Raw genomic sequence first — 25,653 nt, forward strand, 5'->3', positions numbered from 1 at the left:
AGTCACTCTGCATTTTAATTTAATATAATTTGTTTTTGGGTGGTGAGCATAGCTTGGACAAGTTGTTTTCGTGATTCCTAGTTTTTTACTTATATATAGTGAACTACAGTGCACGTACATGTACATATCGCTGTATATTTTGGAAAGATTGAAATAAGATTGAGTTATATCCTGAAATGATGTCATACGAGTTATATCATGAAATGATGTCATACATGATTCCGATTAATTTTGCCAGTTATTAAACTTTCAATTTATTACATCAAGGTTAGTAGCAGAAAAATAACTCAATTATATCTATATGTTATTGAAATTAAAAGACGCTAGAAAATGCCAAATTCGGTGTCAGAAAAACGAAAAGTAAGCTGCTCGCATCTATATAATTTTCATGTAAGTACATAACCACGTAAGCAACTCACCTTACATAATATTCACGTGGGGTCTTTTACTAATTGATGCATCATTAGCATTGTTTTTCTAAGATGGTCGGAAGATGAGTTTTTCTCTTTTCTTTATCTTAAGTGGTGTCACGTGAATATTATGTAAGATGAGTGGTTGAAGTGGCAACCTAGCTACTTTGTGTTTCCGTGACTACTTTTAATACAATTTTTATTTTTTGTGATATATAGACATAGTCTAGTTAGGCTTTTCTAACAAAAATTAATTTTATGATTATGATCCAATAAATTGAAAGTTGAAGGAACATCAGTGAAATTAACCTCCTCCTTGGTCCGAGGGAGGTAATTTGGAAAATGTACCAATGAATAAGTTGCTCAAGTTTAGTTCTTTGGAATAACAAAAAGAAAAGTTACTTACCCCACTTACCTCTGGACTTATTTGCTTTCTTGTTTAAAGTTAATTTAGTGGTAGAAAATTTTAAAAAGAAACATTGGATTCAACTTTTTTGACTTAAAAGTAACACTTTATTATCGATGAGTGGGGACTTTCTTCTCTCTTTTCCACATATTCCTCTGTTCTTGTCAAAAAGCATTATACCTCAAATGCAAGAGATGGAAATAATGATTTCACTTTCCTCGCTAAATATAGTTTAATACTCATATTTTTGTTATAGAAAGATGACCAATATGAAGTCATAAATTGAATATAGTATGAACTATGACGTAAGGGTCCAAGTGACTGTATTTGACCGTGCACACAGAGCTTACGAAAAAGAAAGACTTCTTGCACGTATCAAAAGTACCTCTTGAACTTGTGGTCTTAAACATGCCATGACATTTTTGCAACCGTAAGAGCCATCAGGAAGGTTAAAACGAGAAGTTTAAACTTAGAGAATCTTTAAATATGGAAATGTGTAGTTCTTCTTGGAACAAATTAAAAAGGCAAAAGTCTACATGCTAGCAGTCTTGATCATTTGAAAATGTTCCAAGACAGATCAAAATGTTGAGTAGACACTAAAACTGTAATCTTCCATTCACTACAGGTGGAGTTAGGCAGTTGGTCGCTCGTCCCAAAAGCTTTACAGCCTCTATCCAATATACACAACATATACATATATTATACATCTTCCGATTTTTTTATTGGGTGGACGGGTATTTATGTTAACTTCTCAAAATAATATAAGAAGTTGCTGAGATCGAAAAACCAAGCAAAGTAAATATCCAAAGGTGTTTGAGGTATAACAGAGACCATAGAGATCATTAATGCCAGTGATAAAGCCAAAGCAGCTAAATAATATATAAACTATATATGACTGATTTTATTGATGTTCTAGAATAATATGAATGTAAGATCTCAACCAGTACAACAGATTGCATAATCCGGGTGAGAATATTTATCATAACTACTTGTGTAACACACTAACACTAGTATAAGCTTCTTTAATTCACTATGTACACCTCAAGGAGATGCTGAATTTTACAAACACTGTTGTGTGTTGCGAGGAAGTTCAAAACAAGCTCTCACTGGGGTTGGGGTCGCGATTGCACGATGAAAATCTCGTTACCAACTAAACATCCTTCGACATCTTGAGGAGAACCAAACTTACGCTCTAAGTAGAAACCAACAGCGCCAAGCCTCTGACCAAGCTGACGCCTGAAAACGGGGTCGGTCGTTAAAGGTTTCTTGCTATAATCCACAGTCAAATGAATAACTTCTCCATCAGCAGGAGAATTTCCACCCACAACCAGCTCCTCACTAAAGTTCGCGAATGCCAGTGTTCGCACTGTGTCATCAAATTTACCAGTAGACAAACGCCATGGTGTACCCCTCGTTCCTGAAGCGAGCGTTTCACCAAGTCCAGGTGCCACCTCAGCCTCAATAAAGTTATGGTTGTTATCCGTTGGGCTTAGTGTGTGTAGTACAAAAGACAAATCCGGTGAAAGCATTTCTTGCACTAGCACGGCCATTGTAGCATCTTTCTGAGGAACACCAGCGGCTCTGCGGCTTAGTACTGCTCTTCTAGTATATAACGAGGCCCAAACGCGAGCTACAGCATGTCCAAACCTTATAGGATCTGAAGGGCTAACATTAGGAATCGAATCATAAAGTCCGGCTGCTGACATCCCGGCCAAGTCCTCGACATTAGCACTTGACCGCACTATTAAACGTGCATTACTGGGAAATACTTTTCCTAAGCTTTCAATGACATCTTGTCCGGGCATGAGAGAAGATATTAACTTCTGGAGATCCTCACAGTGTTTATCAAGTTCGCCACCATCAATTTCAGCTGTTTCTATTTGATCGACAAGGGATGTGAAGGTTTCCATTAACTTATTCGTTTTTAATGCCGTTTCCATGGAACCAAACCGAATAACTGCTCCAGCAGGAACTTTAAATGAAGCTGGCGCCCCTTGGTCACTATAAACTGCGATCAATAGACCATCAGAAAAGAAAAACATAAAAAAGAGGCAAAGAAGAGATGTTGCACCAATGGCATCACTATGATAAGCTAAATGCAAAAATTAATTCCAATCAGTGTTGGCCTACATCACAATTTAGCTATGTATAACAAGCATAGTTAAATTTTGCCTTTTATTCCTTATTATAAGATTAATGGTAACGGTTAATCTATAGGAAAGGCAAGGGACAGAATTTTTAACTGCAAAGGGAAAAAAAAAAAAAATCAAGAATAGAAACAGAGCACGAACATTTACTTGAAATGTTCATTTTTAAATAATTCATCTGGTGTTCGTTAAGCAACTGCTTTTGGTGAGAAGTGCTAAGCAATTTGAAAAGCACTTTTGAGCAGCAATTAGCGTTTCGCCAAGCTTTTAAGAAGTCCTTTTAAGCTACTTTTCCAGCTTCTGCTTCTAATCAAAAGCACTTCTTCTTCTCCAAAAAACTTGGTCAAACACCTCTACTTTGAAAAGAGCTCTTTTTTTGGAAAAAGAACACTGTTGGCCTTGGAGAAGCTTTGGCCAACAGGCTATAAGAACAAGATAATAATAGTACTGGATGATATTACAAGAGGGCTATCCTGCGAAGAACCAAGACTACCTTTAGTAGAAGAAGTGGCCAGTGAAGCTAATTGAGCACAAGAAGCAGCTTTTGCACCAGAGCTTTGTATATCTGCATCAACAAGAGGAATAACACCGCTGGTAGATCCGACCTGTAAGTAGAACGTTGGCAGCTTCATAATCAAGTGATAGAAAAATAGAGAAAAAAGAATAAAGAGAAAGCAAGGTGAGAAAAGAGGGGTGCAACAGAGCTACAGCCAACATATATTTGTACAAAAAGGTTATTTGCAAGAAACCAGTTATTTACCTGAGATGATTTGACATCAATTGAGGAAGCGCCATTGTCTGACGAGGCTGCACCTGCAGAAGAAGCAGTACTTGAAGAAGGTTTATTTGGAGAAACATCAGGGCGATTTTCTGATGAAGAAGCAGTTAACTTTACACCAGTTGCTGATGCCTCTAACCTGAAAAACAAAGGGAAAAAAACAAAGAAAGTTAAGAACAACATAAAGAAACTACTAATGCATTATAATCATCAGTGAGTTAAAGTTCTCATTACAACTTCTGCTACTAGTCAAAAGCACTTTCTCTAAAAGCGTGGCCAAACACCACAATTTTCTAAAATAATCACTTTTTTGGAGGAAAAAAACAGCACTTTTGGCTTCCCAAAAGATTGCCAAAGAGGCTAGAAGTCAATGAGAGAAAGGTTTGAAGAAAATAACCTCACAAATTTTCCTATTAGTTGTTTTACAACAGAAACTTTGTCATCATCGTCGCAGGTCACAAAAACTACCTTTTCCTGCAATCAAAAGCATGTTACACTTTTACAACTAACACTCGTAAAAGGAAACCTATAATTAACTTTTTGTAGATGGGGGCAAAATTTGGAACTCGCCTGCCGGGCCCTAACACCTAGATGAGATAAATGAGGTAACTCTTGTAGAAGTACAACTCCCGATATGTTCCTTCCTGCAGCAGTCACCTGCAAGATGGTCAACAACGTCATTCAGTATCCTGCTGTGAGTAATACATAAGTTTCTAATGGCTTAGAAAGAAACCAATTATTTACCTCTTCATCTCCATCAGCTTTATTCACTACAAGAATAACAGGTCCTGTTGCAGATGATGGTAGAGTCCCCGGGATAATTCTGTCAACCTGAAATGTCAGTAATCAGTAAACATATACTCCAGTTATGGATACGAGCAGCAATACATAAAAACTTGTTTGGGTAGACCTTGAATAACTTTTCAGAAAGAGAAATATGCAATTAACAGCATAGAGTTAAGGTTAAAACAACAGGATAGACGAAATCAGAGAAAATGACAAAATGGTCCCATATGTACGCGCTTAATAGTTTTGATCCTTTAAGTTTGCCAAAAGTAAACACTTTTAGTGTCCGTCAAATATTTGTCATACTCTGTCCGTTAGATTTCACGGAAACGGTGAAAAAAGATCTAACTATAAACACCAAAAAAGTCCCATCAAATCCTAAAATATGCATCCCATCAAATCCTAAAATATGGAACACCAAAAACTACAATAGATATAAAAACTAGAAGAAATTACACCTCAAAAAGTTGCACCAGACTCTCGAAATAAATTTAAAATAGCAGAGACTACAAGAGTTGTACCTCTAAATGTGAGTTCCCGCTAATTTCTCTTTTTTCTTCATAGTTCCCGTTAAATCTAACAGCTAGAATTCCGTATATATTTGACGGCGACTAAAAGTGTCAAGGCAAACTTAAAGGACCAAAACTGTTAAGTGCATACTTAAGGGACTATTTTGAACATACCCTCAAAGATAGGGACCATTATTGTCATTTTCTCGGCAAAATCACACTGCAAAAATTAGCATGCAGATCAACCTACGTGCTTCCCTGCTTGTAGCAAACTAACCTATTCTGTTGTGCAAATACCAGCTAGAGCGGTAAATATATAAGCTAAATTGCTGGAACAAGAAATTAATAATACAACACGCACCTGTATTAGCTGTCCAAAAGCATCTCCTGGGACGAGAACGTCAAATCCCGAAGACCCAATTGTCCTTCTAACAGCCTTCAAAAGTAGTGTAGCAAGCTTGGAAACTTGAAAAACCACGCTACAAATGACATGTATTTTAAAAAGTTAGGCACTTATTAACTTATAGTAACATCTTCCAGTCACAGAGAGAAATAAGAAGAATAAGATTGGAGCAACACTATTCAGAAAAATAAAATATTTGTCTAATCATACCCCGCTCGAATTTCGGCTTCGGTGAATGTTCTCACGGTATTTTCAGGAATCCCCAAAGATTTTCCTAGAACCTGCAAGACCACCAACTCCATTGAAATTCCCGTTTATATGTCTCTTCACTAACAAGCATGTCAATGACACTGAATAAAATAAGCGCTGATATAGGAAATAGATTTCCTGCCAACCAAGTTAGTCAACCCCAATCATGATGTGGTACAAATGTAAATGTCCAGTTTTGATAGCTTACGGGTAGAAGTGGAAAGGATCGGATCGCATATAGGTGGGTTGAAAACAGGTTAAACAAAACGGATAAAATATGATGTTACACATCGTATTGGGGCAGGATGGATGAAATGGAGGCTCGCTTCCGGAGTGCTATGTGACAAGAAGGTGCCACCACAACTTAAGGGCAAGTTCTACAAAGTGGTGGTTAGACCGACTATGTTGTATGGGGTGGAGTGTTGGCCAGTTAAGATCTCTCACGTTCAAAAGATGAAAGTTGTCGAGATGAGAATGTTGAGATGGATGTGTGGGCACACCAGGAGTGACAGGATTAGGAATAAGGCTATCCGGGACAAGGTGGGAGTAGCCTCGGTGGAAGACAAGATGCGGGAAGTGAGACTGAGATGGTTTGGGCATGTGAAGAGAGGAGACACAGATGCCCCAGTGCGGGAGTGTGAGAGGTTGGTCATGGATGGTTTCAGGAAAGGTAGGGGTAGGCCGAAGAAGTATTGGGGAGAGGTGATTAGACATGACATGGCGCAGTTACAGCTTACCGAGGACATGACCTTAGATAGGAGGGTTTGGAGGACCCAGATTAGGGTAGAAGGCTAGTAGATCGTCTCGTTTATCCTTCCATATTAGTAGTCACACTATGGCGCTATAATTTCTTGTGCTTTGATTTCTGCTATTATCTGTTATTTCCTGTACTTTGATTATCTTAGTTAATCTGTGTCGCTTTCGTTATTTGCATTTCCATTTGAATTTCTTGGCCTTATCTGACCTCTTTTTATGCTTTCTATTGAGCCGAGGATCTTTCGGAAACAGCCGTCCTACCTTGGTAGGAGTAAGGTCTGCGTACACTCTACCCTCCCCAGACTCCACATGATGGGATTTCACTGGGTTGTTGTTGTTGTTGTATAAAATATCCGACCCGCCCATATTTAACACAGATAAAAAATGGGTTAAATGACGGATAACATGGATATCCATATTATCCATGGTTTCAAGAATAGTCAGGTGAGAAGACAAGCTAAAAGCCAAAATAACCTTAGACTCCCAGAAAGCAAGAACTCATGAAAATTAAAATAACAAGCCAAACAAATAGGTATCAATAATATGGATATCCATATAATCCATTTGGATATCCATTTTTGGTGGATAACATTCATATTTGATCCATTTTTAAAAAGGTTGGTTATCCAACCATGTCTAATAGGTTGGATTTTTCAAACTGCCTTGTTATGTGTTACTTGAGCCGAGGGTCTTTCGGAAACAGCCTCTCTATCTCCACGAGGTAGTGGAAAGGTCTCACTCTATCCTCCCCAAACCCCACCTGTGGAATACACTGGGTTTGTTTTTGTTGTTGTTGTTGTTGTCTAATGGGTCAGATTGAATGGTTACTTGTTCTTTTTTTTACCATTTTGCCAGCCCTACTTACAGGGATGCCCCATATAACGGAGGAGTTTTAAAAAATAAAAATTACAAACTACAGGATAATAACAAAACAACTTAGAATAATAGAAAGAGAAAAAGTGATAAGTCTATAGGCCAGTTCTGTGTTCTGAAGAAATTTCTTTTCCAGAAAGCTGTTATACCTGTACTTTTTCAGGGAATATTTGGAGAAGTGTCTCGGAATACTCTTCAGTTAACCTCCAACTTCTATCAAGAGTCGCTTTTAGTCTTAATGCCCATATAGTCTTACCATCTTCACTGCCTTCAGTAAAGATAAGCACAAAAAATTTCAGGATTGCTCATACATTCTTGATAGCACATAGGATAAATCATTAATGACAATAAGATACCTTCATTTTCTAAAAAAAATTTAAAAAAAAAATATTAATAAAAAAGGATACCTTCATTTTCTGAAATGCCCCTTTCTTTCCACGACAAAAGTTCATTTCCAACAGCTTTGCATTCCTCGGGCTTCCAACCAGATAGACGTAGCTGTTGGATTCCAATTGTAAGCGCTCCAATTGGATCATTCCAAGAGTAAACATTTTTCTGGGTTACATTCTCTGCTAACCAATCAGCTCCTCCCGAAGCTTCAATGGCGTTCACAAACCTATATATTTTGAAGAAAATTTCTTAGCTCGGTACAAAATGATTGTAGTAACCGTAAATGGGAAGTATATAAAACATATGCCACAATGCTCAAATAAAGAAGAGAAACCATCAAGACAATAAAAAACTTTTATGTTTCTCCATACATATCTGGCATTCAGAGTATATACCTGCTCAAAAGAACAAATGAATAGTCTTCGAGCCCAATCTCGCTGAGACGCCACTGGACAATGACAAGTTGGAAGTATTAGATAATTCAAGTACTTGGAATCAATAACGACTTTAATAGCCTGTTTGGCCAAGCTTCTCCAGGGCCAAAAGTGCTTTTTTTGAATCTTTTCCAAAAAAAAGAAGTGTTTTTTTTTTTCAAAGTTGAGCTGTTTGGCCAAGCTTTTAGGAGAAAGAAAAAGTGTTTTTGAGTAGAAGCGGAAGCTGTTTTCGGGAAGCTGGAAAAAGTAGTCTCTCCCCAAAAACACTTTTGGGAAAATACACTTAGAAGCACTTTTTAAAAGCTTGGCAAAACACTAATTTCTGCTGAAAAGTGTGTTTCAAATTGATTAGCCAAACACAAACTACTTCTCACCAAAAGCACTTTTTTGAAAAAAACACTTTTCAAAATAAGCTGATTTTAGAAGCTTGGCCAAACAGGTTAATAAGTACATTTAAGCAACTCATACCTTCTGGCGCATAGCTATTGAAGCATCCGGAGCATCATTTCGGAGGCCACTTTCAAGACCCTTGACAATTACTTCACGAAGAGCATTCAGAGAGTTAATAGTCCTGACTAGAAATCCAGTCTTTTCAGTCTCTGAAACATTATTTTTTTCATCCAATCTAGCCAATCCCTAGGAGAGACGCCAAAACCAGAATAAACATCAGTTTTAATAATAGGAATTACTCAACAAAGAGATCCTTGCTTAGAGGAAAAATCAAGAGACAAACGCTAGTGCATTAATCTCCGCCAATAGGAAAGAGATATTTGATGCCAAAAGAACAAAGCTTAAATAGGTTTTAAATCCTGACTATTGGTGGATTAAATAACCTACATTTAGGGTTGTGATATTAATTTGTATGTCATGCAAAGATCATTCACTTAAAATCTCCGTAGTTCTAGAATAAGTGGTGTCGGGTAATGGTTAAGTTACAGGAAAAACTAGGTTGGCAAAAACTCACTATATCACATCCAAGCCAAATATATGTACATAACTATCTAACTAACAGTTTATACTACATTCATAATTTAAAAAAAAAAAAAAAAAGAAGACAGACCCAGCTATAGTTAAAAATCTCATTGTATTCGTAAAAGTTTGGACCTAGTCTTAGGTAGAGCTATCGCAAAAACAAAACACTTACCTGTTTGGACTCCAAGAATGATGAAAGCATTGATAAGCTACTTCCATCAAGCGATTCTCTTATAGATTCCAGTTGTTCATCAAGACTGAAAAGAAAGAACAGAAAAATTGTCATGTCAAGCAAATTTCATTTTCTAGTGTGCAAGTACTTCTATGGAAACATAGCGACTTTTCTGCAGAAATCAAATATTTTGAAACAATTAACAGATTAAGGTCATACCTCCCAGCATTGAAGAAGTCTTTTAGTTCATTGTGGAAAATCTTGAATTGTTCTACAAATGCCTCATTATATTGTCCAGGTCTTTTGGTAATTCTATCGAGCATTGCTGCTGTGGATACTAGATCTTCAGGGCCAGCATTTCTGTGCAGCTTGTTTTGTATAGTATGTTTGATTTCTTGCTGAAGGACATTTTTTCAAATAGCGAGGAAAGGTAAATATTGCGTAATAAACATGAAAATATTGAAAATGCAAAGGAAAATTAAAAAAGCAAACATTTGGTAGCTGCTCAAATTTCAACCTTAAGATCATGTGGAATATCATTCCTATGAGCGATGTCCCTGATTCTCGTTAAAGGAACAGATTGAGTGAATTCAGCTTTAAAAGAAGGCAGGCACGGCTGCATCTTGCGGATTACAAGTATTTCCTGCATATAATTAACCAAAAACTTTTCTAAGCCACTCATAAAAGAGTAAGGCAACCAAAGCTCATGAAGAAGAGACATAACAAAAATTAAATAAGCGTAATGAGTGAACACCTGAAGTGAAGTGTCGTTCCTACTCAAGACTTTTTCTACTTCACGAAATATAAGCCTGGAAATCTCTGCATGTCTATTTGGTCGATGGTGGCCCCCATCTTCAAGGCAAGGAATTTGCCCTGTGTTTATCCACTGCACTCAAGAGTAATTATTCAGTAGAGATAGAAATGAATCAAATCAAATAGGTCATCAAAAATTATACAAGACCTTTAGATAGACAGCTGCGTACGTGAGAGCCTCCAAGCGATTTGAACTATCCATGTTTTCAACAACTAGTTCTCGAACAACCTCGAGCTAAAAAATAGTAAAAATTGAAGACACTTAATTAAAGAGCGATATAGACAAATGTAAAAGATAACTAAATTCATGTGGGAACCGGTAAAAATAACCTAAAGTTAATGGTAAATGACAGTTCTACCATTCTTATTGACATCAATGAAAAACAACTTAACCTGACCACACTAACATTCGCCGCCGTGTAACTATCTCAAGATATATCATCGTACCGATATTTAAGAAAAAATCAACCATTAAATAAGGCAAAGGATAACAATAATCCAAATCTAATAGCAGAGATACACTATGATGCTATCTTGCACTGAGGTAATTCTTTTACGACACAGTCAATTTCCAGAATGCAACCATGCCATCAAGACGAGATCTAATCCATCTTCTTACCTTCCGCCACCAATTCCGAGCAGTCTTATCACCTTCGACGAGCTTTAGGGAAATCCCGGTAAGGCCTGATGTGTCCCACTTCCTGTTTTTTTCAGAATCCAGCTCATCCTTTGAACGTACAAAAGATGCAGACCTCCCTTGCCATTGCTCCACAAACGGACTTGTTACTACGTCCCCAACAGCAGCCTGGCTAGTAATTGTAGCTCCATTATCACTAGCCTCTTTTACTTCCTTCTCTACCTTAAATGAATCCAATGGCAACAAATTCACAGGCTCGTCTGTCGAATTCCATTTACAAACCAATTCAAAGCTTCCTCCTTCTGGTAGCTTCAAGATCCGATTACTTCCGTTTTCCCATAACATATTCTTGTCCTTACCAACAATTACAAACTTATACTCGAGCGTCTCACCAGATCGTAATTCCAATTCGCCAATCCATCCGTTTTCTGTCCAATCCATCATTATATTCTTCTTCCAGGACCCTAATTCTTTGGCCGATCCCAGAACTGCAATGTGCTCCCCAAATTTAACTTGGTGATCAAGCCGAAAACGTAGCTGAACCTTTTCACTAGCTGATTCAGACTTCATGTTTTCCCTGCACCGGGAAAAAATTTTAGTCAAGCAAAAACCGCTATTCTTGAATCAGTGAAATAACAAGAATGATTTTGCTGAAACGCATAATATAATTGGTGTATAATAGAATAAGTAATGACTTGAAACAGGAATTGGAGACTATTGTAGCAAATCTCTTTGGAGTTTATCAGCCAGGAACCTCTCCCCTCAAAGCCCTGATCACTTTAAATGGAAATTTTGTGGCCTTTACCCATGAATAGTAATAAAGAAGCTAATTACTGAGAGAAGTTTGAAGGCAAGAATATCATTCTATAGTTTTACAAAGGAGTTGACTTTACATTCAAACACTTACTTCCCTTTTGATGCAGACCTTGAATTTGCAAAACCATGAAATTCTAACCTTATAAAGGAAAGATTATGATTATTCTGCTTGGTGAATTTAGGGGAGGAATTTATTGAAGAAATTTCTACATATACAAATGGAAAGAAATGATAAAACATCCAAGAAGCAGACTTCTGCTACTTAGACTTATTAATTAAGTTATAGAATTTTGTATAGAATATCAAACAAAAATGATTCCATTTCAACCAAGGATGGCTTTGCCAAGAAAACTGGAAACAAGAATACCTTGAAAGTGGACGCCACGAAATTTACAATCATTTTAAGAGAGAATACTCACAAATCTTTTCAACTACGTTAAGCCAGACACAGAGAACTGCAGAAATACAAAAAGAAATAATTTATGCAAAGTAACAGCTATAGATGAAGAAGTAAATGCTTTCAAGACATCAAGCAGGAAACTGCCGGCCTTTTTCCCTTTCTCTTTGAACAATTATTTCCCTTAACCTCACACTTCCAAGCAAAATTTCACTAGCACGCCCCTAGCTTGTCATTTTATCAGAACTAAAAATAGCTTTGGTCCGTACATATTGATTGCAAGCATGAAAAATCAAATCAACAAAAACCAATGAGGCAGGAGCCAATATAGAAACTTTAACTCAGAAGACAGTGGAACTTCACAGTACCAAATGTCTGGAAGTACCATAGCCATATTAACACTATAGTTTCACATTACTCACTGCATTTCCTATCTCCTTTTCAGGCTTCGAAGACCCTATATAACCACTCGCCAAGTTACTCTCTCCCAAATCAACTGTATTTGGCTGACTTTGAGGTCAAAATTACAAAATTTTGAACATCAACCTCCATTTTTCTCCAAACTATTAACACACACACACTCTTCTTTTTCCAAATTATAAAGAATTTAGGTGAAAGTTTTAATCTTTAGTGTTGATCTTTAATAGTACAAGTTAAGCTTAACAATTTGATATCATATTAATTTTTCTCCAAACTATTAAATATTCAAGATGAAAATTTTGGGCTTTAGAATCAAACTTAAAGACACCTAAAAATGATCAGCATTCTCATAAATTAATCTAAACACACACACATACACATGAAAGTTTTGAGCTTTAATTCAAACTAAAAGATAAAAATGGACAGAAAGACAATAAAATAAATTCAAATGAAAAAGAATACCTGGTTTCAACAGAAGAAACTCCACAAACAATTCCATCACTCCCTCCTTTAACCCAACTATCCATCAAAAAACCCAAATTTCTTCTAGGCAAACAGGTCACACCAGGTTCAAACAAAGTCAATTTTTTCACACTAACAACATTAAATTTCTTCAAAATATTGTTGTGGGGTTGTCTCTTTTTCCCATTTAGAGCTAAATAACAGTGTGACAAATGCAAAGAATCCATTATCAAAGCACATTAACAGTGAAGTTTGTGTTTGTCCTGATTCTTGAAATTGAAATTTAAGACATAAAAAGAGTAGCTTTTTGAGGTAGGGTGGAGTGGAATTAAAGAGAAGTATAGAAATACAAATTCCTAGGAGAGATCTTGAAAAATTATTATTAAGGAAAAATAAAAAAGAATATTGGGATCAAACAATTATGGGATTGTTGTAAAAAAAGGACCCTCCATTTGTGGATAGGCGTTGTTATTGCTTAACAGTCACATGGCAATTTTTAGATCTTTTTTCCTTAAAAATCTTTTTCTATTCTAATACTCCCTTCGGATAAAAAAAAAGTGTCCACGTCTTTTTTTTTTTGGTAAAAAAAAAAATGTTCACTTATTAAATCAAAAAATAATTAACCTTATCTTTCTAAATTTACCCCTATTAAGTATTATGTGATCAAATCTCAATGTCTATTTAATTAGGAGTAGTTTAGTCAATTTACATATTATTTTTTGGAGTCAGTAGTTTCTTAAGGGGTGTGTAAATGGTTAAGTGGACTCTTTTTTTATCCGGAGGGAGTAATAAGTGAGATCTTATTATTCACAGTTGTAGACTCAGAGAGAGAGTTTCTTTTTTAAAAATAAAGAAATTACAAAAGAATGAAGTTAAGGTAGGTCGCAATGTTTTATAATGTATCTTTAAAGCATGTATGAAAAATTGTGATGAGGAAAATTGAATGTACAAATAATAATGGTTTTATAAGAGTTTTGGAGTGGTTAATCCATTGATCATTCTCAATATTCAAAAAATTTACTTGCATTCGGTGTTTATTTCAAACGGATAATGCAAAATATATGTCTCTCAATCACAAATTTGTCACTTAATCATTGTTAGTTGGTTTGTACATTTTTTTTTTTAACTGCTATGGTAAAATGATTTTTTTTAACGTCATATGCTAAATATTTATCCCAAAATATGCCTCCAAGGGAAATCTCCCATCATTTGGGGATGTATTTTAATATAGATAAAGAAGAAATATTTTTATGACTAAGGTGATTTATATGTTATGATGCTCGTGGATGTAGCTTTTTTAGGGCTTTTAAGAAGGATGAAAGTTTTCTCTTTGGTAAGTCTCCAATCAAGAGAATGCCACAAATAATTTTAGGCTTAAACTAACATATATTCCAGTGATAGGTTCATGATTATTAGGCCATAGGTTATATATTCAAATGAGAATTATGGACCATTGAAGCTCAAGAGGAAGAAGATACCCCCAAACTCAAACTATTGTTTGTTCTCAAGCAATTCAAATCATATAATTTAAAGGACTCCATTCAAAAGTGCACCAACATCATATCAAGTCAAAAAGATCCACTTTAAGCACCAAAACATGACTTTGATTGATACAAATAATTAGGCTACAAGCATGTGAAACTTCAATCAAATAATTCCCTCCTTTCAAAATACAACTTCAAGAATGCAATGGAGTTTCAAAACAATCAAGCGACAACACTCAAGCCTCAATAAGTGACTCAAAACCACTAGCTTACTAGACATGCTCATTTGACTCAATTTGGAATTTTTCAACCTCACCAATCTATCGTAATCCATATGCCCTCACAAGAAAGAAAGTCCCAAAATCACTATATTCTATTCACAACAACAACACAAGGGACATAAACATAAAGTTACTCAAACTCAACAAAGAAATTCTAGTGCTAACAAATATCACACCATAAGCTTGCCCTTATTTTCAATCATCACTAACTCAAGAACATTCGGTTGAAGATCACATAGGGACTTTTTAAGCTTGTAATGTGGGATTAGGGAAGGGTATGATAAGTATTTGGGATACAAGTGACTACGCCCTCCTTGAATACTACACAATACCTTTTGTCCACTTTCCTCTTCATTTCAAAACATCACTCCTTCCTTTGCATACTAGTTTCCCCAATTATTCCAACTTCTTTTTGTACAACCATTTTCTTGATTTCTAATGTTTTTGTTCTTTTCCAATTCTTTTTTTTTTTTTTCACAAAGATACATTTTTTTGCACAAAAAGTTTGCAACCTTTTTGTATTTTTCAAATTTTCTTCATTTCTTTTGACTTCTCCACAACACCACCCTTCACCGCTTCTCAAGCGATACTAACACCCCCAACTTAGGCTTTTGGCCTCAGATTCACAATTTCATGTTCAAAGAGGGAAAGGTTCAAAAGAGAGACTTTTCATAAAAAAGGGTAAAGGCTTGTAATGTGGTAATCAAAGAAAAGGTCATAGGCTTAAATGGGGTTACTAGTGATATTATTTATGCAATGGTAGGCTAGAAAGGCTAAAGAGGCTTTTTCAAAAATCACAAAGAAAGCCCAAGGTCATCTCTCCAACCAACATAATCAAAATTAGCATTGAAAGACTACCCAGGAAAGTTCTAGTTAATAAAAGTAAACACAAGAATTATTCAACAAACACTCACTACACATGGTATATGAACTAGTCAAGATGGATCAATTTTACTTCTTAAGCAAGAACAAATAAAGCAATATCTCATCATCCCAAGTAAAACTCATTTAGTAGGTAAAGAGTCACAAAATGAGACAAAAAGTTGTCACAAAGATCATTCCTTCTATGCATCTTGCTTCTCTTTTCACTTAAAATTCCACTTGGAGGGTATGCTCAATTAAACGCTTCACATGCAAGAGACTAACTCTATTAGTACCAAACAAGCCAAGAGTTTCCACAATTTTTCCTCAAAGGATCACCTACACCTAAACTACAAGACTAATTAAAGAAGCTAAGAAAGAAAATAAAATAAAATAATAAAAGTGACTAATCCGCAACATGCCAACAGAACGAAATGTTGAAAATTTTGGCCATGTTCCATTTGCAATAACATCTATCCACAGCCACACCAAACAGTCATAAAACAAGCCCAACAAGGGCACACAATATCCATGCATAAGATAAAAGCCCGGCAGGGGCACAAAATAAGTATAAACAAAATCTAATGTGCTTTTTGTCACCCCCAACTAAAAACATTGCAGTGTCCTCACTGCACAATGACGGACGCAAAAACTGGACAGTTTTGCAAAAACTGGACAGTTTTGCAAAAACTGGCGTTTTGCAAAAGCGTGCAAAACCGTTCGATTAACGATTACGCAATTTTCAGCAGTCATTGGTTTGGGCACATCGAGAAATTTGAACACCTCGCTCAAATCAACTCCAAAAATTAAAACTTTGCGTATTAGTCAAAAACCATAACCTAAACTATTCTAAAAAATAAAATTTTGAAAATGACTTAAAATTTTGAAAACTATGGGTTGCCTCCCACCAAGCGCTTAAGTTAACGTCACGGCATGACGGTTGTCAACTTTACCACTTTTCCTTCCATTTGGAAGATATGAATTGGGCACCCAACTTGGACTCAAGTTTGTGACCACGAGCGGCGGAGGGTGGTAAGCAGATGAACAAGCCAAACGTCAATTTCCTCATTTTACACTTCTTGGCTTTCAAATGAGGAATGTCATTTTGCCTTCTTCATCTTTCAAATTGCAAAATGTAAGGCACTTGTCTTTCTTCTTTACCATCCAACAAGGGTGTATGCGGCTCAATTCCTATATCACCATACAAATCCAATGTTGAAAAATGCTTGGAGTGAGGCTTCAACCTCCCAATTAGTAAATTTTTTCAGATTTTGACATTCTCATTTTCCCCCGAACTAGAGTCAATTTCAACCATATTTCCCATGACAACGGTTGACTCTAATTCCTTTTCTTTTTCTTTGGCATCTCCAATTAACATAAAGTCGGTCGGAGGACGTTCAATTCTTGATTCCTTCTTTTCAAAGTTGGCCTCCAACATGGGCATTATCCTCTCATATTGAGCATTTGAGAATTCTTCTTGATTTTGTTCAAATACCCATGGATGATTTTTGTCTTCAATCATCAAGCCATTTTGGATACTAGTTTCCAAGTACTCCTCCAAGGCTTTTTGATTTTCATTTTCTTCATCAAGTAGGCACTCCATCATGAGCTTGAACTCTCCATTTTGACCATTCTCAACTTCTTCCACTTCCATTCCCCTATCATTGTCACAACAAAAAGTAGAATCGTCAAAGTGGGGGTTCGGGGAAGGGAAGGACACATAGAGCCCGTTTGGATTGGCTTATAAGTTGGCTTATAAGCCATTTTGACCACTTAAAGTCATTTTGTCTTAAATAATCTCAAAAAAATAATTGGACCCATTTAACTTAATTTATCGGGTTTGAGATTGTAAGCCAAAAAAAATAAGTTGGACTACCTTATTTTTTTCGGCTTATAAGGGAGACTTTAAACAAGCTTGCACATTAGCCCAATGGCCATTTTGACCACCACCTATCACATATGCTCCACTCATGGGTTTGAGATTGTGCGCACAATCCTCCCCCGGGAGACTTTAAACAAGTTTGCCAAGAGTGGGGTCCTCCACTATAAGGACAAGGGTCATCAAAGTATGAACAACTACAATCCGACCCATTTTCATGGAATGATGCCATTTTTTTTTCAAATAAAAATAAAATAAAGCAAAGAAAATAACTACCCAAATATTCATAAGTTTGGACCAAAGCAAGCAAGCTTAAATCCCAAACTAGCTCAAATACGCCAAATTATTCCCCGGCAACGGCACCATTTTTGATAACGTCCAAATTCACTCCTCAAAGAGAAAGTGTATACGGTCGTCGCAATATAATTTACCCAACTATGAGTCGGGGTCGATCCCACAGGGAACAATATACTAGGCGATTTAAACAAGTAAGGAATTATCGCTTCCTAAGCTAAGCCAAACACTTGACAATATATTGGTTTTTGATTTAAAAACTAACAAAGCTAAAACTAATCTAGGAAGCAAGTAAAATGATCAATGGCCACAAGAATGGATACAAAGGAAACTATGCTCAAGTAACGATCCAATGTATTTCATGATTTACAAATAATGGTGAGTTTATATTACTTAGCCTCGGATAATGACTCTAAATTAGCTTCTAACGAAGACTAACTAGACTACCTAATTGAATATCCCTAAAGCAATTAGGAGCATTAAGAACACCCGAATATGGCTACAAGTGGTGTCGCCTATTCCTAGGTCGATTTCCATTAGATGAGAGTTAACGCCCCAAATTCTTGTTAATTATTCTTTCCCAATCTCGAGTTTGCCTCTTCCAAGTTTAAACCGAAATAAATGGGCGAGTCCTAGGGTTAGCAATTACCTTAAGAAACATTAAAGAATAAGAATAATTAAAACAACATTAACTCACTTCTATTAATTATAAAATCATTCAACACATAAGCAAAACAAGAGATTCAATTCAAACTTAAACAATGTATACTTCCATAAACAAGGTTCAAGTATTGAAATGAAATACTACACACATAAATATTCAATAAATAGCAAGAGATGAAGAAATGGGTAAAGAATTTCTCATTGGGTGCCTCCAAATCTTCTCTTCCAAAGTGTGAGGATGAAACCCTAGCTCTCCAAAACTCTCCAAAACTTGTGTTGAAATGCCAAAGATGCCAATATTTTCTCTCTTATCTTCCTTTTATAGTCCCATAATTTTGCAATAAAAAATATGTCCAAAGCAGCCACTGATTTTCGGAATTTGCAAATCTGTCCTGTTTTTGCAAAACTGTCCCTTTTGACAGTTTTGCAAAACTGTGCAGTTTTTGTCCAATTTGGCCTCTTTTTGACTTTATTTTCACTTGGTTTCTTCCGATCACTTTTAAACCACATAAAACCTGTAAAATAGATGTAAACGATATTAAATGCACTATTTTCTCAATCAAACATAACAAAAATATAAGATTAAACAAGAGATAAGTTGGTAAAATACCAACTTATCAAGGAAGAAGATAGAGATATTATTAGTATTGAGATGAGAATGGTTACATATAATGTTGGGTTCACTCTCAAATTCTTTCAATTGGAAGCTTGTGGTTGGCATTTTATCAAAAGTAGTAGACACATGGAGGAGAATTTGGTATGATCTTATGCAAAGCCCAACCTTAGTAAGCAATTTTATCTCCTCTTTGATCTCGTTCAGAGTCGCGAATTCAAAATTTAAATATGATGAGTTCAATTTTATGTTGTCAAAATTAAACCCATTGTGTTTCGAAATTGTGGATTCGGAAGTAATTTATTGGGGAAAGATCACGGATGCCCCCTCAAACTAAAATAATTACCCGTCCATACCCCCATTACTTTCGTACCTCCAGAAAAAAATCAAAAATATTTACCCGAGATGCCCCCAGTTATGATACTAACATGGTATATAAATATACTGAGATGGTATCATGAAGATGCTTCAGTCCTTCTCTTAGTCCTCCATGATACCATCATGGTATATAAATATACTGAGATGGTATCATGAAAGATGCTTCAGTCCTTCTCTTAGTCCTCCATGATACCATCATGGTATATAAATATACCGAGACGGTATTATGAATGATCATGTTCATTTATTAAAAATAACACACTTTTCTCGGGAAAAAAAAAACTTCTATGATACCATCGTCTTATATACATATACCGTGACGGTATCATGAAGGACTGCTTCAGTCCTTCAATGACACTCCTCAGAACCATGGTACCATCATGGTATATAAATATCTTTGAGACAATATCATATAGGACTGCTTCAGTCGTTGTCTTAGTCCTCCATGATACCATCATAATATATAAATATCTTTGTGATGATATCATGAAGGAAGGGGTTTGGGTGAAAGGGGCACGTTAGGTAAATAATTTTGGGCCAGGGGGTATGGCGGATAATTAGTTTAGAAGAGGCATGGGGCGGGTAATTATTTTGTTTTTGGGGGGTATTTCATTTAGTTTTCCTAATTTCTTTCATATAAATTTATGTTCTATCTAATTAAAAAAAAGTTAATTCAATTGAACCTACGGCATTCTTATTGCATCCATCTTTAGCCTGTTATATAGTTGAAAACTGGTTAGCCCAACTTCAAATTCAAAGGTCCGAAGTTCGAATTACAATTCAAACTCACATTTTTTTGTGCGGATTGCCCTTCTTTTGGCGTGGTCTTTAAATTTTGCCCCTCAAATTGTTGGTCTTTAAGTTTTGCCCTTCACTTGAAAAGGTGGCCGAAAATACCTTGAAGTTCTGGGTTCGAACGCCCGCTCAGTAAAAAAAAAATTCGCAAGGTAAGGCTTAACAAGAAGTTATGCCTTACGCGGCATCTTTTTGCCTTAAGGCATAACTAAAAGTATGCCCCATACGGCAGAACTTTTCCTTAATGCATAGACTTTGTTAGTGAAGGCATAACTAAAAGTATGCCTCATAAGGCGGAACTTTTCCTTAAGGCATAACTAAAAGTTTGCCTTATAAGGCAAAGTTCTGCCGTATGGGGCATACTTTTAGTTATGCATTAAGGCAAAGTATGTCGCATAAGGCATAACTTTTTGCAAAGCCTTGCCTTATGATTTTTTTTTTTTTAACTGAGTGGGGGTTCGAACCCAGAACCTCAAGGTATTTTAGGCGAAGGACAAAAATTAAATACCAGCAATTTAAGGGACAAAAACTAAAGACCACCCCCAACAAACGGCAATCGAGCAAATTGTCCCTTCAGATATGAGGCTTGACGTTAGACTTGGGCTTTCCAACTTCAGGCCAGAAGAACTGAAATTGCAACTTAAACATGAAAACTCAAGTTTGATTCGAAGTTGCTAAAAATATAAATCTCAACTATATTTTACATAGCAGTCCTTGTGCACTTCTCCAGCGTTCTGGCTAAGGCTGGGCATAAATACCGAAAACTGAAAAATCGAACCGAACTTCAAAAAATTGAAACAAAAAAAATCGAACCGAACTAGTTGGGTTCGATGTTCGATGTGCATCTTCAAAAAATCGAAACCGAAATAGCCGAACCGAAGTTTGATTAAACCGAACCGAAGAACCGATGCCCACCAAAATTTAGGATTAATGTATGTCCTTTATGTGTTTTATTAATTATTCTTACTGTATATATATAACACCTAGTAATTCTATATCATGGTTATGGTTTTCTGTTCTTGTGTATCCTGTTTGTTTGATTTTGATTTCAATTTATCAGTTTTATGTTTTATTGCTTTTGAGAATATGAATTAGTGTAAATGGAATCGCTTCTAATATCATATCAAAAAAACCGAATTGAAAAAATCGAAATCGAACTTCAAAAAACCAAACCGAACTAGTTTGGTTCGGTGTTCGGTGTCCACGTTCAAGAAACCAAAACCGAAATAGCCGAACCGAAGTTTGATAAAATCGAACCGAAGAACCGAACGCCCACCCCTAATTCTGCAGCTTTTAAGCCCAATTCAATATCCTTAACAGATATATTCACGAGCAATTTGCAGGATTGTCCTTCCTGTTGGGGGTGGTCTTTAATTTTTTACCCTCAAAATGGTGGTCTTTAACTTTTGCCCTTCAGTGAAATTTTGCCTTTGCATGGACAGATTTGCAAAATTCTTTTGCGATTTTTTTTTTCACTGAGCTGGGGTTCGAACTCATAACCTCATGATATTAGGCGAAGGACAAAACTTAAAGACCACTAATTTGAAGGGCAAAAATTAAAGACCACCCCAAATGAAGGGCAATCTGCGCAAAAAAAAGTATATTCAGTTGTGGGTTTGGCCCACTTATTCGGGTCACTTGCACTTTTGTTCTATTTCGTGCTGGTCTTTAATTTTTGTCCTTTAAAATCGAACTTATGCCTAGAGGGCATAAGTTACGCATTATAATATCCATAAATTATACCAGCATCCTTAAAGAACTTATACCTAGTTAGGCATAACTTTGATTTTGAAGGACAAAATTAAAAACCAACCCATTTGAAGGATAAACATTAAAGACCAGTCCATTGGAAGGATAAACCTTGCAATTACTCCCACTGAGGGATGTTCATGGTCCGGTTTGACTCGGTTTTTGGTTAAAATCAAACCAAACCAATTAAACCAGTTTTTTTAAATATTGAAACCAAATCAAACCATTATAGTAGAAATTCTATCGGTTTCGGTTTCGTCAGTTTTATCGGGTTGGTTCGGTTTTTGTGGGTTTTAAGGATGTATTTTGTAATGCAACGAAATTGATACAAGTAAAGTACACAAGGACAAAGCAAGTGAAGCTAATTCGACACAAAAAAAGTAGTCATTCACTACCTGGAACGCTCAGTTAGAAACTGAACAAATTTTGTAACAAGATCAAGATTTAATAACTTGTTCTTTAATGCGATAGAACAAGAATGAATTTTGAGATCCATTAAACCATTTGATTCCCAGTGGTGTTCTTGCAATTCACACAAATTGGCCAAACTTTACTTTTTAATTCTTTGAATTAGTATTGGATTTCTAAACATATACATATTTTAAATATGTATATGTTTATCGGTTTGGTTCAGTTTGACTCAGTTCTTTTTTTATTTAACACTAAATCAAACCAAATGTTATCGGTTTTCGACTAAGATATCCTTATTATCTATTGGTTATTACATTTTTTTTTTCATCAGCTCCCATGCTCCTGAAAACATAAAATAAAAATAATAAACCCAATCAACTGGCATCAAAATCACTTAAGCATTGAGCAACTGAACTTAGATTAAATATCTAATGCACAATATAATTTCACTATATCATTGACATTACAGTTCATATTTTATATGATCTCTATTATGATATAGTAATTTTAATTTGTTTGATCCATTCCGTTAACCTGCAAGTTTGACGTAGGGGTTTCATGTTGTTAAAGGGGTTCTTTTATAGTTGAAACTTCGCTCTCACTCTAAATTAAATACATATAACATCCTATATCTTTGAAGTATAATTGATATAATACAATTAAGAATATTAAAGTTAGATTTGCAAATCTTGACTTTGCGTAGAGAAAACAATTACGTACTTATCAAGATCGATCGTGTCTTGATGTTCTTACCAATGACAAAATAAACGATCAAATAAAAACGGGCAATTCCCAGAATTGCCCTTCTTTGGGGTGGTCTTTAAATTTTACCCCTCATATTTGAAATCTTTAAATTTTGCCCTTCGGCTAAACCCCATGGGTTCGAGGTTGAACCCCCACAAAGTCAAAATTTTAAAAAAAATTCGCAAGCGAGTTTAAATTTCGCTATGCCCCCACCTGCATACTTGTGAAGGAATTACCAAAGTTATGCGGACTGGCATACTTATGCCTTATGGGCAGACTTGGCATAAGTATGCCGGGTCCGGCATAACTTTGGTAATTCCTTCACAAGTTTATGCCGGGTCCGGCATAAAAGTTTGCCCATTAAAAGTATGCCCCCACCGGCATAAACTTGTTAAGGAATTACCAAACTTATGCCGGACCCGGCATACTTATGCCTTATGGGCAGACTTGGCATAAGTATGTCGGGTCCGACATAACTTTGGTAATTCCTTCACAAGTTTATGCCGGGTCCGGCATAACTTTGGTAATTCCTTCACAAGTTTATGCCGGGTCCGACATAAAAGTTTGCCCATTAAAAGTATGCCCCCACCGGCATAAACTTGTTAAAGAATTACCAAAGTTATGTCGGACCCGGCATACTTATGCCAAGTCTGCCCATAAGGCATGAGTATGCCGGGTCCAATATAAATTTGGTAATTCCTTAACAAGTATATGCCGATAAGCATACGACCCAAACCTTGCCTTGCAATTTTTTTTTTTTTTAATTTATGCTTGAGCGGGGGTTCGAACTCAGAACCTCATGATTTCTGCGTGAACGCTCAGAGTTGCAATGCGAAGGGCAAAAATTAAAGACCAGCAATATGAGGGGCATAATTTAAAGACCACAAATATGAGGGGCAAAATTTAAAGACCACCCCAAAAGAAGGGCAATCCGCGCAAAAAAATGAATAAAAACATCTATATTATGGGCCCGTTTGGCTTAGCTTAAAAAAAGCAATAAGCAAAAAAAAAAAAAAAAGTTGGGCTACCCCAACTTATTTTTTTGGGCTTATTTTAAACACAAAACAACTTATAAGCTGGCCAGCCAAACACTCAAAAAAGCTAAAAACAGCTTATAAGCTGTTTCAGCAACTTATAAGCCAATCCAAACGGGGTCTATGTCATTTTATCATATTTTATTTTCAGGTAGAATTTTTTTTTTTTTTTTGCGGGGGTTGACTTATAGTCGCAAGTGTATCACATATGTCTAAAATATTTTACGGAAAAGGCTCAAATATGTCATCGAACTATCGAAAATAGCTCATTTATGTCACTCGTCAATAGTTTGGCTCATTTATGCCATCGAACTATAGGAAATGGCTCATTTATGCCACTTATCAATAGTTTGACTCTTTTATGACATTACTCATTACCAAAATGACTCATCCATGCCATTTTTTCATTAACGCCGGTTTTATAATACAAGATATGACACGTGGGCTCCAATTAGAGGTCTACGTCGTTTAATTAAACCAGCCCAATTTTAAATATCAAATTCAGAAAAAATCTGACCCATACACCCTACCCACCCACAACCATAATCTAGTTGGAAGCCACGTGTCATATATGGTATTGTAAAACCAGCTTTAATGAAATATGGCATGGATGAGTCATTTTGGTAACAAACGATGGCATAAATGAGTCAAACTATTGATGAGTGGCATAAATGAGCCATTTCTTATAGTTCGATGGCATAAATGAGCCATTTCCTATAGTTTGATGGCATAAATGAGCCAAACTATTGACGAGTGGCATAAATGAGCCATTTCCGATAGTTCAATGGCATATTTGAGCCTTTTCTCAATATTTTAAATTATATCACTGTCAAACTTTTATTTTAGTGGCCAGGTCAATTTCTAACTGCAAATAATTAACGTGTAGCATAGATGTTAACGTGTTTCTTTAATTATGTGATTATAGCTTGATGCTATCTACAAGTCGTTCATGGTAGGAGAAGTAAAGGGAGAAAGAGACTAGGCAAGAATTTACGCAATCTCCAATTTACAAAGTACAAAAGCGTGTTATATTGCTCAGATGGTAAACACCCTCCACCTTCTATCCGAAGTTTGCGGGTTCGAGTCAGCAAGGGAGCAAAAGGGAAGCTCCGGGAGGGTAAAAAAAAAAGGGACTGTTTAATCTTAAAACTGAGAACAATTAAATTTATGCGTGATGCCAAAGATATGTGGCTAAATTCAATTACGGATTAAATAGTGAAATAAGGCAATAAGTAAATGAAGAAGCAATAATCTGACCGACTACCAAGTATGTCTAGCCTCGGGTATAGAGACCGAGGTCGATACTTCTGTTGAACACTTACACGGTGAACAATAAAGATAAACTTAAGAACAGATGGGAATGATTTCAAAGGACTCTTCTCATTATTGATATGAACTCTTTTGTCTTTTTGTTGCCAACCCCCTTATAATGGATGGGAACCTCCTCTTTATATAGTAGAGGAGTCCCAACCCTAGTACAATTCTAAATAAAGAAAAGAAATCTGGTGACAGCTGTTACCGAGATCGGTGCCGAAATATCCGGTTGAGGGCGGACATTTCAGCCTTCTCCTTATGGCAGTTAACCGCCCTTTCTTTATCGCCTCATTCCAGATCGAGCTCGATGCCTCGTTCCCGAT

The 25,653-nt window shown here is 36.1% G+C and overlaps 1 protein-coding gene across 1 annotated transcript; it reads right to left on the reverse strand.

The window, feature by feature from the left end:
* Positions 1-1,693: 1,693 nt before the first annotated feature.
* LOC132046829 (phosphoglucan, water dikinase, chloroplastic) lies at positions 1,694-13,300 on the reverse strand. Its single transcript, XM_059437631.1, has 19 exons — positions 12,831-13,300; positions 10,718-11,312; positions 10,247-10,333; positions 10,040-10,171; positions 9,803-9,928; positions 9,505-9,683; positions 9,286-9,370; positions 8,610-8,777; positions 8,103-8,155; positions 7,725-7,933; positions 7,467-7,585; positions 5,650-5,720; positions 5,398-5,515; positions 4,486-4,572; positions 4,312-4,398; positions 4,139-4,215; positions 3,724-3,880; positions 3,457-3,568; positions 1,694-2,824 (listed from the first exon to the last, which is right to left on the reverse strand). The coding sequence occupies exons 1-19, from the start codon at positions 13,055-13,057 to the stop codon at positions 1,920-1,922; spliced, it is 3,594 nt and encodes a 1,197-aa protein (XP_059293614.1). The 5' UTR covers positions 13,058-13,300; the 3' UTR covers positions 1,694-1,919.
* Between the last annotated feature and the right edge of the window lie 12,353 nt (positions 13,301-25,653).

The sequence above is a fragment of the Lycium ferocissimum genome, chromosome 1 (genome assembly GCF_029784015.1).
Source record: "Lycium ferocissimum isolate CSIRO_LF1 chromosome 1, AGI_CSIRO_Lferr_CH_V1, whole genome shotgun sequence".
NCBI classification, from domain to species: Eukaryota; Viridiplantae; Streptophyta; class Magnoliopsida; order Solanales; family Solanaceae; genus Lycium; species Lycium ferocissimum.